Consider the following 17,238-nt stretch of genomic DNA (forward strand, 5'->3'; position numbering starts at 1 on the left):
TGATCGTGCATTATTTTTTTTATGAGGATTTCAAAACACACCATTGACTTTATACTTGTTTGTTTTGTTCATTGCATTGGTATATAACAAAACCTTTAGTGAAATGTCTGGATTAGGAATAGGACTGGGGTTGATCATTAAAGAATGGGATATTAAAATTAGGTTTAACATGTAAACTAAGGTGAGGACTTGCCCCCAATATAAAAAAAAATACTGCACTACGTTTTAATAGTAGCGAAAAATAGCATTTTTAAATAACGCAGATTCACAAACCACCAAGACACTGCTGATAAACAAAACAAGTTGTTGGGAAGCCATTTTATCCTTTCACCCCAGTGCTTCTCTCATCACGTGATGTGAGTATCAGCTGACTCTGGCACGGTCTGACTGATACTGACGCTGAAGACTTGGAGCTGGTAATAACTGACCAGAATCTGAGAAAAGCATTAACAGGACCGAGACAGGCAGCAAGGGTCATTGTGTCGTATACCAGTTAAAACGTATTAAAAAAAAATACATTTCATTATCAAAATATATACTGTAGTGAAACCAGATCCTTAGCTCTGCTGCTTCTGCATTTACCAAGATGTCAGGCAAAGACAGAATCGATGTCTTCCCGTCCCGAATGTAAGTACATAACATATTATTAAAATGGTAAAACTGTTGTTATTGATTATTCGTGGATGAAAGATGGGTTCTGTGTAGTCACCGATTAGTGTGATAAATTAAAAACGCACCAACAATGTGTTATGCTTATCTTGCGCAGTAATTGTGTACCGTACTACGATATAATTTATAGAATGATTACATTAATTTAAGAACAGTACTGTCTGTATACATACTTTTAAAAGTGGGTAATTTCAACCGTTTCTGTTCCTGCAGTTCAACCCATTGATGAAGGTTACAGTATGTGTGATGTTTTTATCGTGATACAGGATTTACCAAGCATCTGGTGCCAGATCTCTCTGTCCCATGCACAGAATCATTCATTAACACTGGGCTCAATTAAAAGAATTAAGCAAGGATGGATATCAAAGTGGAATGTGTTTTTTTTATTGATCAATCTCATAAATCTGATGCAACCGACTGTGTTACATAGAGGAAGCATTATTAATGTGACTCTCAGCAGGCCAGCATCGTCATGTGACGGTGAATAGCAGCCTCTTCTCTTCCATTTATAGATCCGGTTGATTTGCTGTTTCTGTGTGTATGTGCAGGAGAGAAAGAAAGATGAATAACTTTGTATTTGGTCCATGTAAAACTGAACCCTTGAAATCTCTTTTTCTGTGCAAAGCCACAGTTTGACAGCTGCTTCAATCTGAATAGTAAACTAGCCTAATGATACCGGGGCACCAAAATATTATGACAGTTCCACTTGGCTTTACTGTGTGCTGGAGTGCGAACTTTAACTTGCTGTGCTCAGTGGTGTATTACTAGAATATTCAACAAATATGACAATAAAAGCAGGTGTCCATTCCGTGGAAGCTGCGTGTGACCGTGCTGTATAAACAGGGTCTGTGTTGCTGTGTTTTGTACACACTGCTCCCGGGGCTCCTGTATGAACCAGCCTGCTCTCAGCTCATGAACTCTTCCTAGCAGCGCGAGCCAGTTACCACCGGGCTGCAACATTCCTCCAGTCTTGTGACATTTCACTGCCATTAACACAGGATTGGAAGTGTTGCTCTGACAACAAAAGCCCACATTTCAGTGGCACTCAATTGTGGTTCTCTCGGTCCACTCCACACCATTTTTATTACTTAGTTTTATAGATAATCAAAATGTAATTTGAAAATCTAGGGGGATGAAAGGAGGTCCTGGAATGAATTGTAGAAGCTTTGTCAGTGTGGCTCAGTGACGGGGGCAGTAGAAATGGTACTAGCCATTAAAAGAGCAGGGGCTTTAAGTCTCAGTACATTAAGCTTTCTGTCAGTAATGCTACATTTATCTGAACTCATTTTCTTTGAAGCTTTGGTGCACAACCCTGGCCAGGCCTTTCTTCCAAGAACATCCTAAACCAGTTCGTTGAACCCGCTAAAGGAAGTCCTATCGATTTGTATTTAAATAAAAGTCAGCCTTGCACACACCATACACAAAGACAAGCATCCAGCAACAATGGCTGCAGGAGCAGCAATACTCAGTAACCATGACAACAAGTGTAGCAGCTTTGCAGATGAAGGCTCTGATAGTTTTCTACATGCCAGGTGTGACCCCAGAGCAGGGTGTAAAACACAAGGGCATCCCAGCTTGAGCCATCATTGCTTTTCCAGCTCTTCTGCCTGCACACCTGTGCAAAGTCTCAATTATACAGCTCGGGACAAAGGGTTAGCATCACCTACAATTTTAGGATTGAGACAGAATTAAAAAATAAAAAAACTATATGAACATCATTTAGATCTTTTATTTAACATCATGCAATCAAAGAAACTACCAAATGGTATCGCAAGTGTCTCCTGGAAGCCATAATAGCAGTACGGTTATCTCATGTTAGATTTTTCGTTTATATGGAAAACTACACATGTGTTTTCTATAACACGTGTTTCTTTGAAAACTGCACGTTTAAGACCTAGGCCTATATATTGAATGGAAGTGTTCAACCGGTAATACCTTTAATGAGCAGCGATGCCACTCTGCTTTAATGAGCAAACCCTCCACAAGTGCAGCGATGCCACACTGCTTTAATGAGCAAGCCCTCCACAAGTGCAGCGATGCTACACTGCTTTAATGAACAAGCCCTCCACAAGTGCAGCGATGCCACACTGCTTTAATGAGCAAGCCCTCCACAAGTGCATCGATGCCACACTGCTTTAATGAGCAAGCCCTCCACAAGTGCATCGATGCCACACTGCTTTAATGAACAAGCCCTCCACAAGTGCATCAATGCCACACTGCATTAATGAGCAATCCCTCCACAAGTGCATCGATGCCACACTGCTTTAATGAACAAGCCCTCCACAAGTGCATCAATGCCACACTGCTTTAATGAGCAAGCCCTCCACAAGTGCAGCGATGCCACACTGCTTTAATGAGCAATCCCTCCACAAGTGCATCGATGCCACACTGCATTAATGAGCAAGCCCTCCACAAGTGCAGCGATGCCACACTGCTTTAATGAGCAAGCCCTCCACAAGTGCAGCGATGCCACACTGCTTTAATGAGCAATCCCTCCACAAGTGCAGCGATGCCACACTGCTTTAATGAGCAAGCCCTCCACAAGTGCAGCGATGCCACACTGCTTTAATGAGCAAGCCCTCCACAAGTGCAGCGATGCCACACTGCTTTAATGAGCAAGCCCTCCACAAGTGCATCGATGCCACACTGCTTTAATGAGCAAGCCCTCCACAAGTGCATCGATGCCACACTGCTTTCTAGAAATGCAGGATATAGTAGCAGCATTCGTATGCATGTAAGTGTGTCCGAGTGTCACACTTGGACTTTCATATATATCTTGTTATTCAGAGTGAATCCTGGAGTATACAGGGGGGTCTGTCCATTCATGTGCTTTACTTGTTCATGATCCTGAGTGCTCTGGTTCAGTGGCAGGGAATGGGATTAGCATTACTAAGGTGTTTGCTTGCTCTGCAGGGCACAGACCATCATGAAGGCTCGATTGAAAGGGGCTCAGACCGGACGCAACCTTCTGAAGAAGAAAGCCGACGCCCTGACCATGCGCTTCAGACAGATTCTTCGGAAGATTATTGAGGTGACTCTTCATACTGCTCCTGCTGTGTAGTATCAAGCTAGAAAGAAAAAGATACACAGTCTAACAGTACCCTTCACTATGACCTATGACCTAATATGGCTGGCATATTGTGGTCATGTGACTTCTTGTTTGCGGATGATGCTTCGAGATACTGGCTTCATGTTTGGTACACGACTGTATTCTAATTGTCTGTCACCATTCTACAGTAACTAGATAACACTGGGAGTATCCTTGCAGTCGTTACAATCATTTGCATGTAATCCAAGAGGTGACGGCTATCAGTTCTGGGATGCCAGGATATTTTATTAAGCAAGCTTTCTGAGTGTCCCATCCCCCAAGCACCACAAAACAGCAGGGGTGGCTGAATACTGTTGACTTACGATAGGCAGTTATGGGTCCAATAAAAATGATCCATTTTAGCACAAGTTAAGAAATTATTATCCAATTGTGATAAAAACATTGGCTGAGACATTTTTTTACCATAAGTAATTGAGAGTACCAGAATCTGGGCATATGTAGAGTAGAGATCTTCACGGGTCCAAATTAATCAACCCGACCCGACCACGAACCCATAGTTATGGGTTGTTTTTCTTCTTTGTCCACAATAACAACACACCGCAGACTTGCATGTTTCTGTGAGCTTTTGTTTGTGGAATTCGTTTTTCTTTCACGTCCTTCATAAACAAATCCATTACTCTGACTTTTAAGAATGATCTGTCTGAAAGTCACTCTTCTGATTCTACACAGACATGCTGTGGATGTACAGTAGGTTATGCCAATATACCTTTCCATGCTGTCATGCTGTATTCACAGGCGTGACATGCTTAGTAACAGATGCACCTTTACTCAGTTTGATATGCTTCTCCTGTCCTAACAGACCAAGACCCTCATGGGGGAAGTGATGAGGGAAGCTGCTTTCTCATTGGCTGAGGCCAAATTTGCAGCTGGAGACTTCAGGTGAGTGCAGCGGGACAGTGGGAGGGAGAGGTGCTCAAGCACAAACTAATTACTGGCGCACAGACTCCAAAATACTCAAATGCCTGTACTTGGAATTGATTTTGCATGACGTATACAGAGGATACACTGTGAACGTTCATGGAAAAACATTCCCTTTGATTATGAGAAAGTTATTCAGTGATCTCTCATCACTTGTCTCATGTTTGCTCTCTCCCCAGCACTACTGTAATCCAGAATGTTAACAAAGCTCAGGTGAAGGTCCGGGCTAAGAAAGACAACGTTGCAGGTAATGCAGCTGTCTGGCGTCTTTCTAGTTCATAAACCAAAAAAAACAATCTACCACCATGTTGTCTTCCCATTTAAATAACATTTTTGCTCTGGGAAATATCAGCGTGGATAACAAGCTATGAATTTGTTTTTAAAAACGAGACCACTTCTGATTAACTCTTTAGAGGGTGCTGTTCTGTAATCTGTTCACTAGAAGGCGCTGCTGCACCACTGTGAATGCAATACAGAAACAATACAGAAACGTTGCATTCTTTTCAAGGAAAGGCAACACTGTTATATAGACTAGTTTTCTCTTACCTTTTGAAAACCCTTAAAACAATGCTGCTAGAAATGCTGACTAATGTCCAAACAGGGCTAGCTGCTGCTATTCAAACTTGTCTTAAGACTATACATCATTCTGTTACAAATTCACTGTGTTTTTTTAAATTGCACCCCATTTCTGATACAGCTCAGAATTCATATAAAATGTATAGATTTTTTGTTGCTATGAAATTGCCTTTTCTTTTTTTAGGTGTGACTCTGCCTGTGTTTGAGCACTACCATGAAGGAGGAGATAGTAAGTCTGACACTTTACTAATGTCATCATTGTTGTGTGCATACTGTATATAGAATAGAGTAGACCCTGACATTGATGCGATACAGCCATCTCTCTTCACACCCCAAATAGCACCTTACAATTAACAGTAGGTAGTGCAAGACTAGCACTGATCAGGGCTGTGAAACCCCTGGACAGGGATATCAGAGACTAGCGCTGATCAGGACTGTGAAACCCCTGGACAGGGATATCAGAGACTAGCGCTGATCAAGGCTGTGAAACCCGTGGACAGGGATATCAGAGACTAGCGCTGATCAGGACTGTGAAACCCCTGGACAGGGATATCAGAGACTAGCGCTGATCAGGACTGTGAAACCCGTGGACAGGGATATCAGAGTCTAGTGCTGATCAGGGCTGTGAAACCCGTGGACAGGGATATCAGGGTCTAGCGCTGATCAGGGCTGTGAAACCCGTGGACAGGGATATCAGAGACTAGCGCTGATCAAGGCTGTGAAACCCGTGGACAGGGATATCAGAGACTAGCGCTGATCAAGGCTGTGAAACCCGTGGACAGGGATATCAGAGACTAGCGCTGATCAGGCCTGTGAAGATCCCTGTGTCTAGCTTTGCATACGTAATGTCACACTCACAATTTTACTATATAAAACGTGACTGTTTTTTAATGTTAAAAACATGCATGTAGTTTATCTGTAGCGTTCTTCACAGTGACTCCGCAGTCCTAACTATGGCAGACACAGCCCCAATTCAGCCCGGTTTGATGGTAGTGCTTTAGTCCCTGCTCCATGCTGGGGGTAGAGGGAGAGGGGGCAGTGTGATTGTGAGGCTGCTCTCTCCTGTTCCAGGTTACGAGCTGACCGGACTGGCACGAGGAGGCGAGCAGCTTGCCAAACTCAAGAGGAACTACGCCAAAGCTGTGGAGCTGCTGGTGGAACTGGCCTCCCTGCAGGTAGGTGGCGCTGTGACCCTCTAGAGAGACCTGCTCCTCCAGCTCAACCAGGAAAGATAACTCCTCTCAAAACAGCAAACCAGTTAGCTAATCTAATGTACAGTAATCCGTTGTGTATCCGCCCGTCACATATCCGCCCTTACCCTTTATCTGCCATGATCAAGCTCTTCAGCAACGTTAGTTTATTGTTGAATAGAGAAGATTAGTTCAGAGATTGTAGATCCCACCAAAGTTTCTGTACACTGTGTTGTATGTTGCTGGTTCAGTGTGTTGATATGTAAATAAATCCTGTTCACCTGCGGGGGGGGTATCAACTTCAACCTCCGTGTCGATCTCCTGCCTGTCACTCAGCAGCGAATGCTCGCATCCACACGGCAGACGGCTGCTCTATCACAAGCATTAATACCCTGTGTCTTTCTAAACAAGGGATTTAGGGGAGCTCCCTAATAAAAGCTGAATCTCAAAACAATAATTGTGTGACTATAGTAATTGTTACTGCTGTGTATAATGGTATTTAAAACCATATTAATTTATCTGACTTTTTACATATCCGCCCTGACTCGGGTCCCACCGCAGTCGGATACGCGACAGATTACTGTACTGTAGATACACGTCTAACACACTCTCTCGTACTATAGCTCCACTCAAAACAGCAGGCCAGTTTACAAATCTACTATACTGCTTGCCCATTTGTATATATTTTCAGTATAAGACACTGAAACCACTTAAATAGACCCCCAACCTCCTTTTCCTTGTAAGTAAAGTAGCATGTGGAGCATACATATTTACCTGTGATACTGCATGGATATTTCTATTACACATGCAGTGAGTGAGCCCTGAGATCACTGTTCTCTTCTTGTGTGCTATTCAATAAAGAACACAGTCCCGCAGTGCTCAGAGTGCAGTCGTTCACAGCGTCCTGATGAAAGGAACTCGGAGGCTGCGCTACAGAATCTATTGTTATCACATGCAGTGAGATCAGATCTTTCTGTAGTCAAAGCATTTCTGAATCCTGAGCACTGAATGACATGGTCAGCATGCGGTCTGTGAGGATGAATTGACAGGCTCCTATCAGTCACCTCCACTCCCTCACTGTTGGAGTATTTCCCTGTTCAGTGGATAATGGTGTGACACGAACTTCCAGCTAGTGAAATAATTCCATGAATATTACCTGAACTTTCACTTCCTGTGTACATCTCGCGTGTGCAGTTTTGAAAGACACAAATAGCAGTTATTTCTTTTCATTTAAAATCTGCTGCCATAGTAAGAAAGCAGTCTGTCTCTCAGGTAGTCTTCCGCTTCCTAGCTCATTTCACCTCAGTTCTCATTTAACACCCTTTCTTTCCTGTCATCATCCATCCAGCTTTCCCCGAGTGAAGACACTGCTGGGGTGGAATGACCAAGGCAATGAAGCAGGGCAGCTCTGAATCCTGTTTAAACTTTGCTAACAAGCTGCTCTGAAAGCAGAGTTCTATCAATCCGAGTGGATATTTGAGCAAGCTCTTCATTTTGTTTCAGACTTCCTTCGTCACTCTGGACGAAGCCATCAAGATCACTAACCGACGTGTTAACGCTATCGAACACGGTGAGCGTTGAAGTGTGGGGAACGGTAGCGTATCACGGCAGACACCAGCATGGTGCTCAATCTCAGCAGAATTGAATGGGCTGCTGTTATTTTCTGCTATGGTGCAGTCACCCTGATCGTTTGTTACAGGTAGAAGGGTCAAATGTACAGATAATTTAAGAGTTTAGCTGAAGACTGAAATTACAGTGGCTCATTACGGACATGTGGCAAAAAATAAGTGTCGACATCACAAGATAAATGTCAGGATCTTGACATTTCAAGCCATGGCATATGTCAAGAACACAAGGTGTTTTTCCATGGCCTCAATGAGCCACCATAGAAATAGCCATCTAATCATCAAACAGAAAGGTTGACTTTGAGAATTACTCAGAGCTCCCACTTGTCTTTGTTGGTGTCAGTCCTGACAGCGGTATACTGGGTGCTGTGCAGAGGTTTCTGATGTCATTTACATGCACATACAATTCCGAGTCCAGTCTTCAGAATGCTGTGTTTTACATGTTGCACATTTTCACTTTTATTCAGAAAACTGGCAAGGAATTCCTACCATGCAAATCCAGATACTGCTATCCAAACTACTGTTCTGCAATAGTGCAAAGCGATGGAAAGCCTGTAGCATGTAGCTTTTGTGCAGTGTCCTTAGTGTGATAACAGCTCCTTCCCAAGCCTCCAATAAGCTTTCCCTGTGTGTCTCTTCACAGTGATCATCCCCCGTATCGAGCGCACGCTGTCTTACATCATAACTGAGCTGGATGAGCGAGAACGAGAGGAGTTCTACAGGTAAGCCATCCCAGAGAGGAGCTCAAATCAACACTGTCTTACATTATAACTGAGCTGGATGAGCGAGAACGAGAGGAGTTCTACAGGTAAGCCATCCCCGAGAGGAGCTCAAATCAACACTGTCTTACATCATAACTGAGCTGGATGAGCGAGAACGAGAACGAGAACGAGAGGAGTCCTACAGGTAAGCCATCCCAGAGAGGAGCTCAAATCAACACTGTCTTTACATCATAACTGAGCTGGATGAGCGAGAACGAGAACGAGAGGAGTTCTACAGGTAAGCCATCCCAGAGAGGAGCTCAAATCAACACTGTCTTACATTATAACTGAGCTGGATGAGCGAGAACGAGAGGAGTTCTACAGGTAAGCCATCCCAGAGAGGGGCTCAAATCAACACTGTCTTACATTATAACTGAGCTGGATGAGCGAGAACGAGAACGAGAGGAGTTCTACAGGTAAGCCATCCCCAAGAGGGGCTCAAATCAACACTGTCTTACAATGTGGCTCCTAGACCATTGTGTCTGCTTACTGATGCGGCCTCCTGGGTAATATTTATCATTGCAAACACAAAGGCAGTGTGTTTCAGTTTTTGTATGTCACTGGGCATTGCTCTCACTTTTTGGACCACCCCATAGAACAGACTTGGCAGTTACCAGTGCAGAAAAAACATGTGTAGGGTAAAGTGAAGAACACCTAGTCATTTGCTGTCAGACTTACCATTGCATTTGTGGGAGACGCCTTTCTTTTTAAAATCTTTTGAGGGATTGGTAATCTATTCAGGTATACCAAGATCTGTAGTTAGCTTGAGAGGTAAAAAGGGCCAGCACAGGTGAGGCTGGGTATGCCCAACGAGCCAGCACAGGTGAGGCTGGGTATGCCCAACGGGCCAGCACAGGTGAGGCTGGGTATGCCCAACGGGCCAGCACAGGTGAGGCTGGGTATGCCCAACGGGCCAGCACAGGTGAGGCTGGGTATGCCCAACGGGCCAGCACAGGTGAGGCTGGGTATGCCCAAACGTTTCATATCGCGCTGCTCTCTATATCTCCAGGTTGAAAAAGATCCAGGAGAAGAAGAAGCAAATCAAGGAAAGGAATGAGATCGAGAGGGTGGCTCGCTGTGCCAAGCTGGGTGTGGTAGAAGAGCCAGCCAACATGCTGATGGATGAGAGAGATGAAGACCTGCTGTTTGAGTAGCCATAGGCACCAGCACGCCGGACTCCGGATTACATGTATATCGGTTGTATTTAATGTGAGCGTTCATGTTGTCCTGCGATGTGTGGAGAAAAACAAAACTGTTTTACTGTTTCTTTTGTCTAAATACAAATACACGGTTGTATTTGCTAATAAAGTAACTCATCAAGGTCCAATACAGATGGGACCTCCTCAAGGGAGGATTATTTTTTCTTTTGTTATAGCAATTAGTGTTAATATACAGTCTTTTTCTTTTGTGTGAAATGTCTTTTAGCAAAGGAACGAATTCAGATCATTATTATGTGTGGTGCATGGGTGGTTGCCCTGTTGAACACAGAACAGCCTAATCGGTGTAACACAAGATATTGCCTATGATACCCTACTTAAGAGACATCCCGTCTGTTTTACAGGTGCATATGGGCTTTACACTACTATTCTAAAATGAGTATACAGGCTGCAGTCCTACCGCCAATGTATAGTGTACACTGCATGATACAAGTCCATGACTCCAGCCATTAAGTATAATGTACTGTCACACACAATAAAATCACTTTCATTGCTTTAATTTACAACTGCTGAAGCTTTTATATTGCATTCCCATTGGAGAGAAAAAAGACATTTATTATGACAGGCGTTTCGCCTCTTGGCATGAGCTCATAAGATTGTTCCCTTTAATTACAGGTTTTGTGGCTGGCTGCATAGATAGGCAGCAGCGTGCCCAGGAAGTATGGATTTATTAGCTTTCTAACGCCTCGGATTGCAGGATTACCACGTTGGATATTTACAGCAGCCTTATACTGACAGATAGTGGAAAAAAAATTCAGAAAATAATCTTTAGTCATTTAGTTTTTTATTTTATTTTTTTATTGTAAATCTAGAAATACATTTAGAGATTTTCCATGTGCCGTACAGTCTCAGTCAGCACCAAACAAAAAAGCGCAACCGTACATTTCCAAAAAGCTGGTCCAACTCCATCACTGAAGAGAAGTGTCTTTATGTTTGGAAGCCCCAGGACAGCTGTGTCCTGCCAGCACAATGAAAGGACTCCTGATCCAAAGCAGCCGATCACTGGCTGATGCTGGCTCTTGCTTTTTTAAAGAGAACTAAAAGTGAAAAAGCAGCTCCTGCACTCGGGTGAAAGACTTCTTTGTATTTGAGTGATTGCAAGAGAAGCACTCAGAATGATGCAAACATCATACAACGCCAAGGGGACGGTTCAATGAAAAGAAGTTCTTAAGCTACATGTTTGTCATTGTGCAGCAGAAGAAAATATGCTCAAAACTTTTATTTTATGTGCAAGACTAAAATACTGCCTGGCTAGAACAAACAAGTGGCAATAATTATTGCTGGGTTATTATAAACAAAGGAATGTGTCAGTGATGGGTTATGAAGGGCTTTACAAATAAAGATAAAAACTATTCTAGATTTTAATTTTGATGGTAAAAATTCTAATTTCTAATTTTTCTAAAATTCTAATTTGAAATAAATATTTTAAGGGTAAAGTACTATTAAAATGCAATATGAAATATTAAATTAGCCATTCAGATGAATTCAAACCCCTGATGTAACACTGTACTTTATAAATACCTATACAGATTATTTTTAAACTACACCAGACTAAAATCTGCTATAGCAGTAACACCCACAATATATTTGACTAATTCCAGTCATCACCTTTTATCAGTTGGCCTCATATTAAATATTGCTTTCTGATCTTTACAGTCGTGTGAATGGCTCTGAAGTTTAATATAAGCAAAAATTCAAGGAACTGTCTTGAGACTGTCCTCAAAATAATGGTGTTTGGAGCCCCTTGTTTCTTTGCGGTGTGCCCGGTTAATACTACGATTACCGATGCGTCTGAAGAGGCTTTGTCCCTTTGTCTTGTTTATTTGGTAAAGCCGAGACACAAATGACAATTAAAGTTACACAAATGCAAAATACATTTTTCTAGATGTTTCTTTGTGTGAACTGGCCTAAATCACTGGCATGTTGTAATTTATGGGAAATGAAATCAGATATTACAGCATTACATATTTCAACATCATTTGTGTGTTCATGGTTCCAGTAGAATCCCTGACAACTTTAGAAGAACAAGGAGTTCAGCAAATAGGTTCATACTGCAGAGTCATGTAATGTATTAGGGTTACCATGTTGCTCCAGATTAACCGGACGCTGCGAGACAGAATGGGATTTCAAACTTGCCCCTAAATTGAAATAAATGAATGTGTAAATGAACCATCCTTAGCCACAATTAATAATGGTGCTTAAATACCCGCATGCGCATCAAATAATTGTATTATACTAAGAAGGAATTGCAGCCAGTCGCTGTTTTTTCTGTTTGTTAAAATTCAATCACCCATATTATTCTGCAAATACAATCAAAGCATCATTAGCTATTCGTTCATTAAGATCTGATCAGTGTGACTTGTTTGCTGCGCCAAAGCAATTCCATCACAGCAGGATTAATCTCAGCAAAGGTCGAGCTCATTTATACGTGAATTACTTTCAATTTAGGGGGAATTTTGAAATTCCGGTCTGTCTCAAAGCGTCCGGTTAATCTGGAGCCACATGGTAACCCTAAATGTATAATGTATTTTCTCTTTAGGGGCATATTTGTATGCCGGTCTTCATGAGGACAAACAAATATATAAATCAAAACAAAAATACAGTAAAAATGAACAGAAAGACTTACTGGAACAGGCAGTTAGCCTTGATTTTAGAAACACATTATCAAGAACTCCAAGGCAAACTGAACATTTTCACTCTTTAAACAGGATAGCTGTATTTGGGAATCAGCCTGGAAGGAAATCGGTTACAAGATGAAACGCAGATTCAGATTTTTGTTAATTGATTAACTGTATCTCTAAGTGAAGTCAAATTAAACATAATACAACAAGATCTGTCTTTGTGCTTTAGTATAAAAGTTATATTTACTGTTTTAAGAGTAGACTACAATTCCACATCATGTAGCACTGTTCTGAGAGAGATCCATTATGAATATGCACCGATTAAAAGAAAACAATTCAGGAATATATTTTTTTCTTTCTTTTGCTGATGAACTGCAATTTCATAACCTTGTCTCTTACTCTGTAACGGCTGTACATTGAGCTCATTGGAAAAAAACAATTCCTGAAGAGGGAACCCATTCAAAATACTTATAGACAACACTTCAGTGTTGGGCTAGATGCTGATTTTTATTAATGAAATATGCCTCACCCTCAATGACAGAAAGGGTGGGGTATAGCGTTTTTGACATTACGATTTTTCAATGTGGCTCCTAGACAAACTAAAACGAAATTAAAAAGCACAGTATTATGCAATCTGTAGTACACATCAACAAATCATGAAGTACTGAGGGTAGCGAAATAGTGTGGGGACCTTCAGCAACACTAAAAAACAGTTATTCAGAAAATAGTTACTGTACCAGCAACATTTCCAAGTAGGACTGAAGCAAAGCCTTGACTGATAAACACCTTTAGAAAGAACGGTCTCGCCTTCTGGAGGTTTGAGATTCCTGTTGTCAAGGAGATCTTAAATCAAATTAGGTAAAACTTATAAGAAACTGATTTGATTAACCTATGGCATGCCAGGATAAGACAGAACTCTGAGCATTTTACAGCAATGGAGAATAACCCTGGATTGTTTCAACCACCAATCTAGGATTATTTTGGGACTGCTCTTATGTTTTGGGTTTAAATAAGCAGTTGATACAATCCAAGGGGATTCCCTGCTACAGTAACTAAAAAAAAAAAATCTATTTGTGGATCAAATCAACCCTTTAAAGCAGGCAAGGGTAATGCCTGCAACTCCTAACAGAGGGCAGCCTTCTGCGCTAGCTATTAGTACACATGGCTATGGTACTACTGATACCAGAAGAAGTTTCCAGACAATGGGGCATGTTTCCTGCTCCAGCTGGGCATTTCTATACCAGAAATATGGAGGGGTCAACCTAAAAAAAACTTTCAAAAAACTTGCAAAAAAGTCACTCTGACAAGAAATGTGTTTCAATCGGGGATGGATGAGGGACAGACTCTGGTTGCAGCCAGGAAACCATTTCTAAAGAATTTTCATTGCAAATATATAGTGGGATACCATGTCATTCAACACGTCCCGCATCCATCAACACAGTGTAGCACAAGGTGAAGTACAACAGCCGACTTTTAAAAGTCACTATTAAAGAGACAGCAGATATATTATTTGTATTTAATTTCTTACCTGTTTAATAAAATCTTTGTTCCTGCTTTAGATCACTATTTCCAACGCTTACGAACTTATTCTAGCAAAAATTGCTTCCGAAAAACAGCAGGGGATTGAGGCGGGGAAGCATTTTAGTGTTGCACAATGCACTTAAGTACATCAGTGGAGCTGTACAAAACAGACATGCTTCACCACTAAAATTGGACTTGAAGTCTTTTCATAAGCAACATATGCTGGAACAAATAAATGATCTAAGCAGAAACAGAATTATACCGAGCTTACATAACAGGACATTAGACAGGTTAGTAAAATGTATAAAGTATCCCTGTAATACAATCTCCACTATCCTCGATTTAATTACTGAGCAATGAGACAATTTCAATTTAAAAAACATTGCATTTTTTATACAGTACTTCCATTAATTAATAATTCAAATTATTCCAGTTTATTCTCTTATCTACATTACATTTTACAATCACAGAATCACGCAGTCCTTGCATTCCACACCATTGCATCCCCAGCATCAGAAAAACACAAAAGTACAATTTTAGTTAACAGAAATAACAAGAAAAAACAACTAGAAAACAAGATCTAGCAGTGAACTTCACATGATTTATTTTTATTTATTTATTTATTTTAAATAAAAATATACTGCCATCTAAACACATTATTATCCCTACAAAGTGAGGAACAGTAACTTAATTCGAACTGTTGCCAGTGTGCTCAATCATCTATGAAAAAATCATTAACCTATATAAAAATACAGAAAGAAAAAAAATCAGTATATATATTTATATTAAAATATAGGTTGGACACACTGTGCACTGTGACTCAGCTATTTGTACTAAAAGTAGTGGTTTTTTCTTACATATATTTACATTATATAAATAGATACCAAAGCTGTAGATTACTATTTCTATTGCTCCCACCAAGTGCTGGTAAGAACTGGAATGTTGATCGTTAACTTATTTTTTTAAAAAGTACTTCCTGACCCTTCTGGTACATTTTAAAATAGGACAGAATTCAACCCCTTCTGTCCACTGGTTTGCTATCCAAATTCATCCTTTAGAAAATGAAAGGTCTCCCAGTGTGTGACCATGCGGCTCTACTTCGCAGTCTTAACCCCAGGGGAGCCAGTCCTCTTGCAGGGCCTGCTGAACAGCTTCCTCCCTGTGTCTGTGTGTCTGTCCGGGGTTCCCTAGCGCAGCCAGGAGGAGGGCACCCACTGTCCGGGCTCCCTAGAGCAGCCAGGAGGAGGGCACCCACTGTCCGGGCTCCCTAGCGCTGCCAGGAGGAGGGCACCCACTGTCCAGGCTCCCTAGCGCAGCCAGGAGGAGGGCACCCACTGGGGCTCTGTGTCCAGCTTGTTGATGAGCCGCAGCAGCTCCTGGTACGCCTTGTCCTGGTCTGTGTTCACGATGGCCGCGTCAAAGTAGTGCCCGTAGTTCTGCTCCATCTCCCGCGCCTTCTCGATGATGTCTCTGAGCTCCTCCGGCTGTGGGGACACAAGCCAGGGCTTTTAAAACGAGTGCTCATCAATGCTAAATGAAACCTCTTGTTAGATTTCTTACCATTATAACTGACCCCCTGGATGGCACTACTTTGAATTTCTGAAAGATTAGTCACACAAGCTAGCTTTGTTTGAGTACAAGTTCAAGAGTACAAGAGACTTTCATGCAAGCGGGTATGGTAATGAGGCATCGCCAGAATGTTAATAAAAAGTGCACCGATTAAACCGATTAAAAGAAAACAATTCAGGAATATATATTCAGGAATATTCAGGAATATTCAGGATCCCAGCCAACATACACGCTACCTTCAACAACTATTGGAACAGACGAATGAATACAGAATGAATGACCACAGGAGGCAATTATTTTCTGGGTAACAAGCAGCACAGCAGCTCAGCAGCTCAGCTGCCTTGGAAAGTATGACTTCATTCTAAACCCCCCAAAAAATGGTTTCTGCAATGGATGGTGACAGCTGCAATATGATAATGTACCAGTGATTCTATATTTGTTGCTGAAATTTAAATTCTAGTCTTCAATGGTGGTATATGGACTGATCAGAATGCACAATGTTAGAGAAGGAAAAAATATTTTAAAAAAAGCAAAAAAAAAAAAGGAACAGTCCACCAGAAAATCAGCAAAACAGGAAACTTTCATTCCTGATCTAGCTGTGATGAACCAGGGAAAAAAAATGATACAAATACATTTCTTAAATAAATAGATAACAAGTACACCCTACATTTCTGAACAAAGACATCTGGTTCCAGTTGTGTAGCGGTCACAAGCTCTCTGCTATTGCATATGAGAGAAGAATAAAGAAATACTGTCTGACTCAATCCCCAACACAAAAACAGCAGTCTTTGTAGTCTTTTCAACAAAAGAGGCACTTGCACATTTAAATAAGCTGATACAAAACAATTAAAAAAAACACATTTGTGTGGCTCGCTTTCACTGAAATGTCAGCTTGGTAAGCAACAGCACATTTCCTGTGCCATTATAGTCCAGCTCTGTTTGAAATCCTCAACCCAAAGGCCCCAGCGGCAGGACAATCAGAACATTACTATTCAATCACAAGCAAATTTGCATTCAAGGATCTCATGACTCGGTGAGGCTGGAATTCCCCTGCTGTAAAATTCCTTTGTTGTAAAAAAAAGTAGACTAATATTAACATTTTTATGCTAATTTCAATTCTATGTATCTCATCAAGTTAACCTGGTATATGTTAAAACTTAAGCAAGTCGTAAGCAAGAAAAAAAGGTCTTATAATACACATGCTTTACCAACAGCCGTCTTTATCCTATTTGTGTTGTTGTTTTGCTTTATTTAAATTACGTGGTAAGTCAGGGAATAGTGACAAAGAACTAAAAGGAGTATTATAAAAAGTCATCTTGAATAAAAAAAAAAAATGTATAAAGCAAAAAAGAAACACCAATTTCAGCTACTGTTACAATTAGCATGTGTAGTTTTGCATGGAGACACAGGGATGTTGAATCTGAATTGGCTTCATCCATTTTGAACAGACTACCATTTCTTA

The 17,238-nt window shown here is 41.3% G+C and overlaps 2 protein-coding genes across 6 annotated transcripts in view; one reads left to right on the plus strand and one right to left on the minus strand.

The window, feature by feature from the left end:
• Positions 1-341: 341 nt before the first annotated feature.
• LOC117421499 (V-type proton ATPase subunit D) lies at positions 342-10,195 on the plus strand. Its single transcript, XM_034035994.3, has 9 exons — positions 342-627; positions 3,583-3,700; positions 4,578-4,657; positions 4,876-4,943; positions 5,457-5,501; positions 6,344-6,447; positions 7,966-8,032; positions 8,731-8,809; positions 9,858-10,195. Exons 1-9 carry the CDS (start codon positions 587-589, stop codon positions 10,000-10,002), a joined length of 747 nt encoding a protein of 248 aa, XP_033891885.1. The 5' UTR covers positions 342-586; the 3' UTR covers positions 10,003-10,195.
• A 2,977-nt stretch (positions 10,196-13,172) lies between these two features.
• LOC117421064 (protein PALS1-like) overlaps positions 13,173-17,238 on the minus strand; it is a 49,359-nt gene continuing 45,293 nt past the window's right edge. For all 5 annotated transcript variants that reach the window (XM_058991301.1, XM_058991298.1, XM_058991300.1 and 2 more), the window contains one exon: positions 13,173-15,691. In XM_058991301.1, the coding sequence (XP_058847284.1) occupies positions 15,515-15,691 (177 nt within the window). In that variant the 3' untranslated portion in view covers positions 13,173-15,514. The remainder of the gene's footprint in view (positions 15,692-17,238) is intronic.

This window comes from Acipenser ruthenus, chromosome 18 (genome assembly GCF_902713425.1).
Source record: "Acipenser ruthenus chromosome 18, fAciRut3.2 maternal haplotype, whole genome shotgun sequence".
Taxonomy (NCBI): Eukaryota; Metazoa; Chordata; class Actinopteri; order Acipenseriformes; family Acipenseridae; genus Acipenser; species Acipenser ruthenus.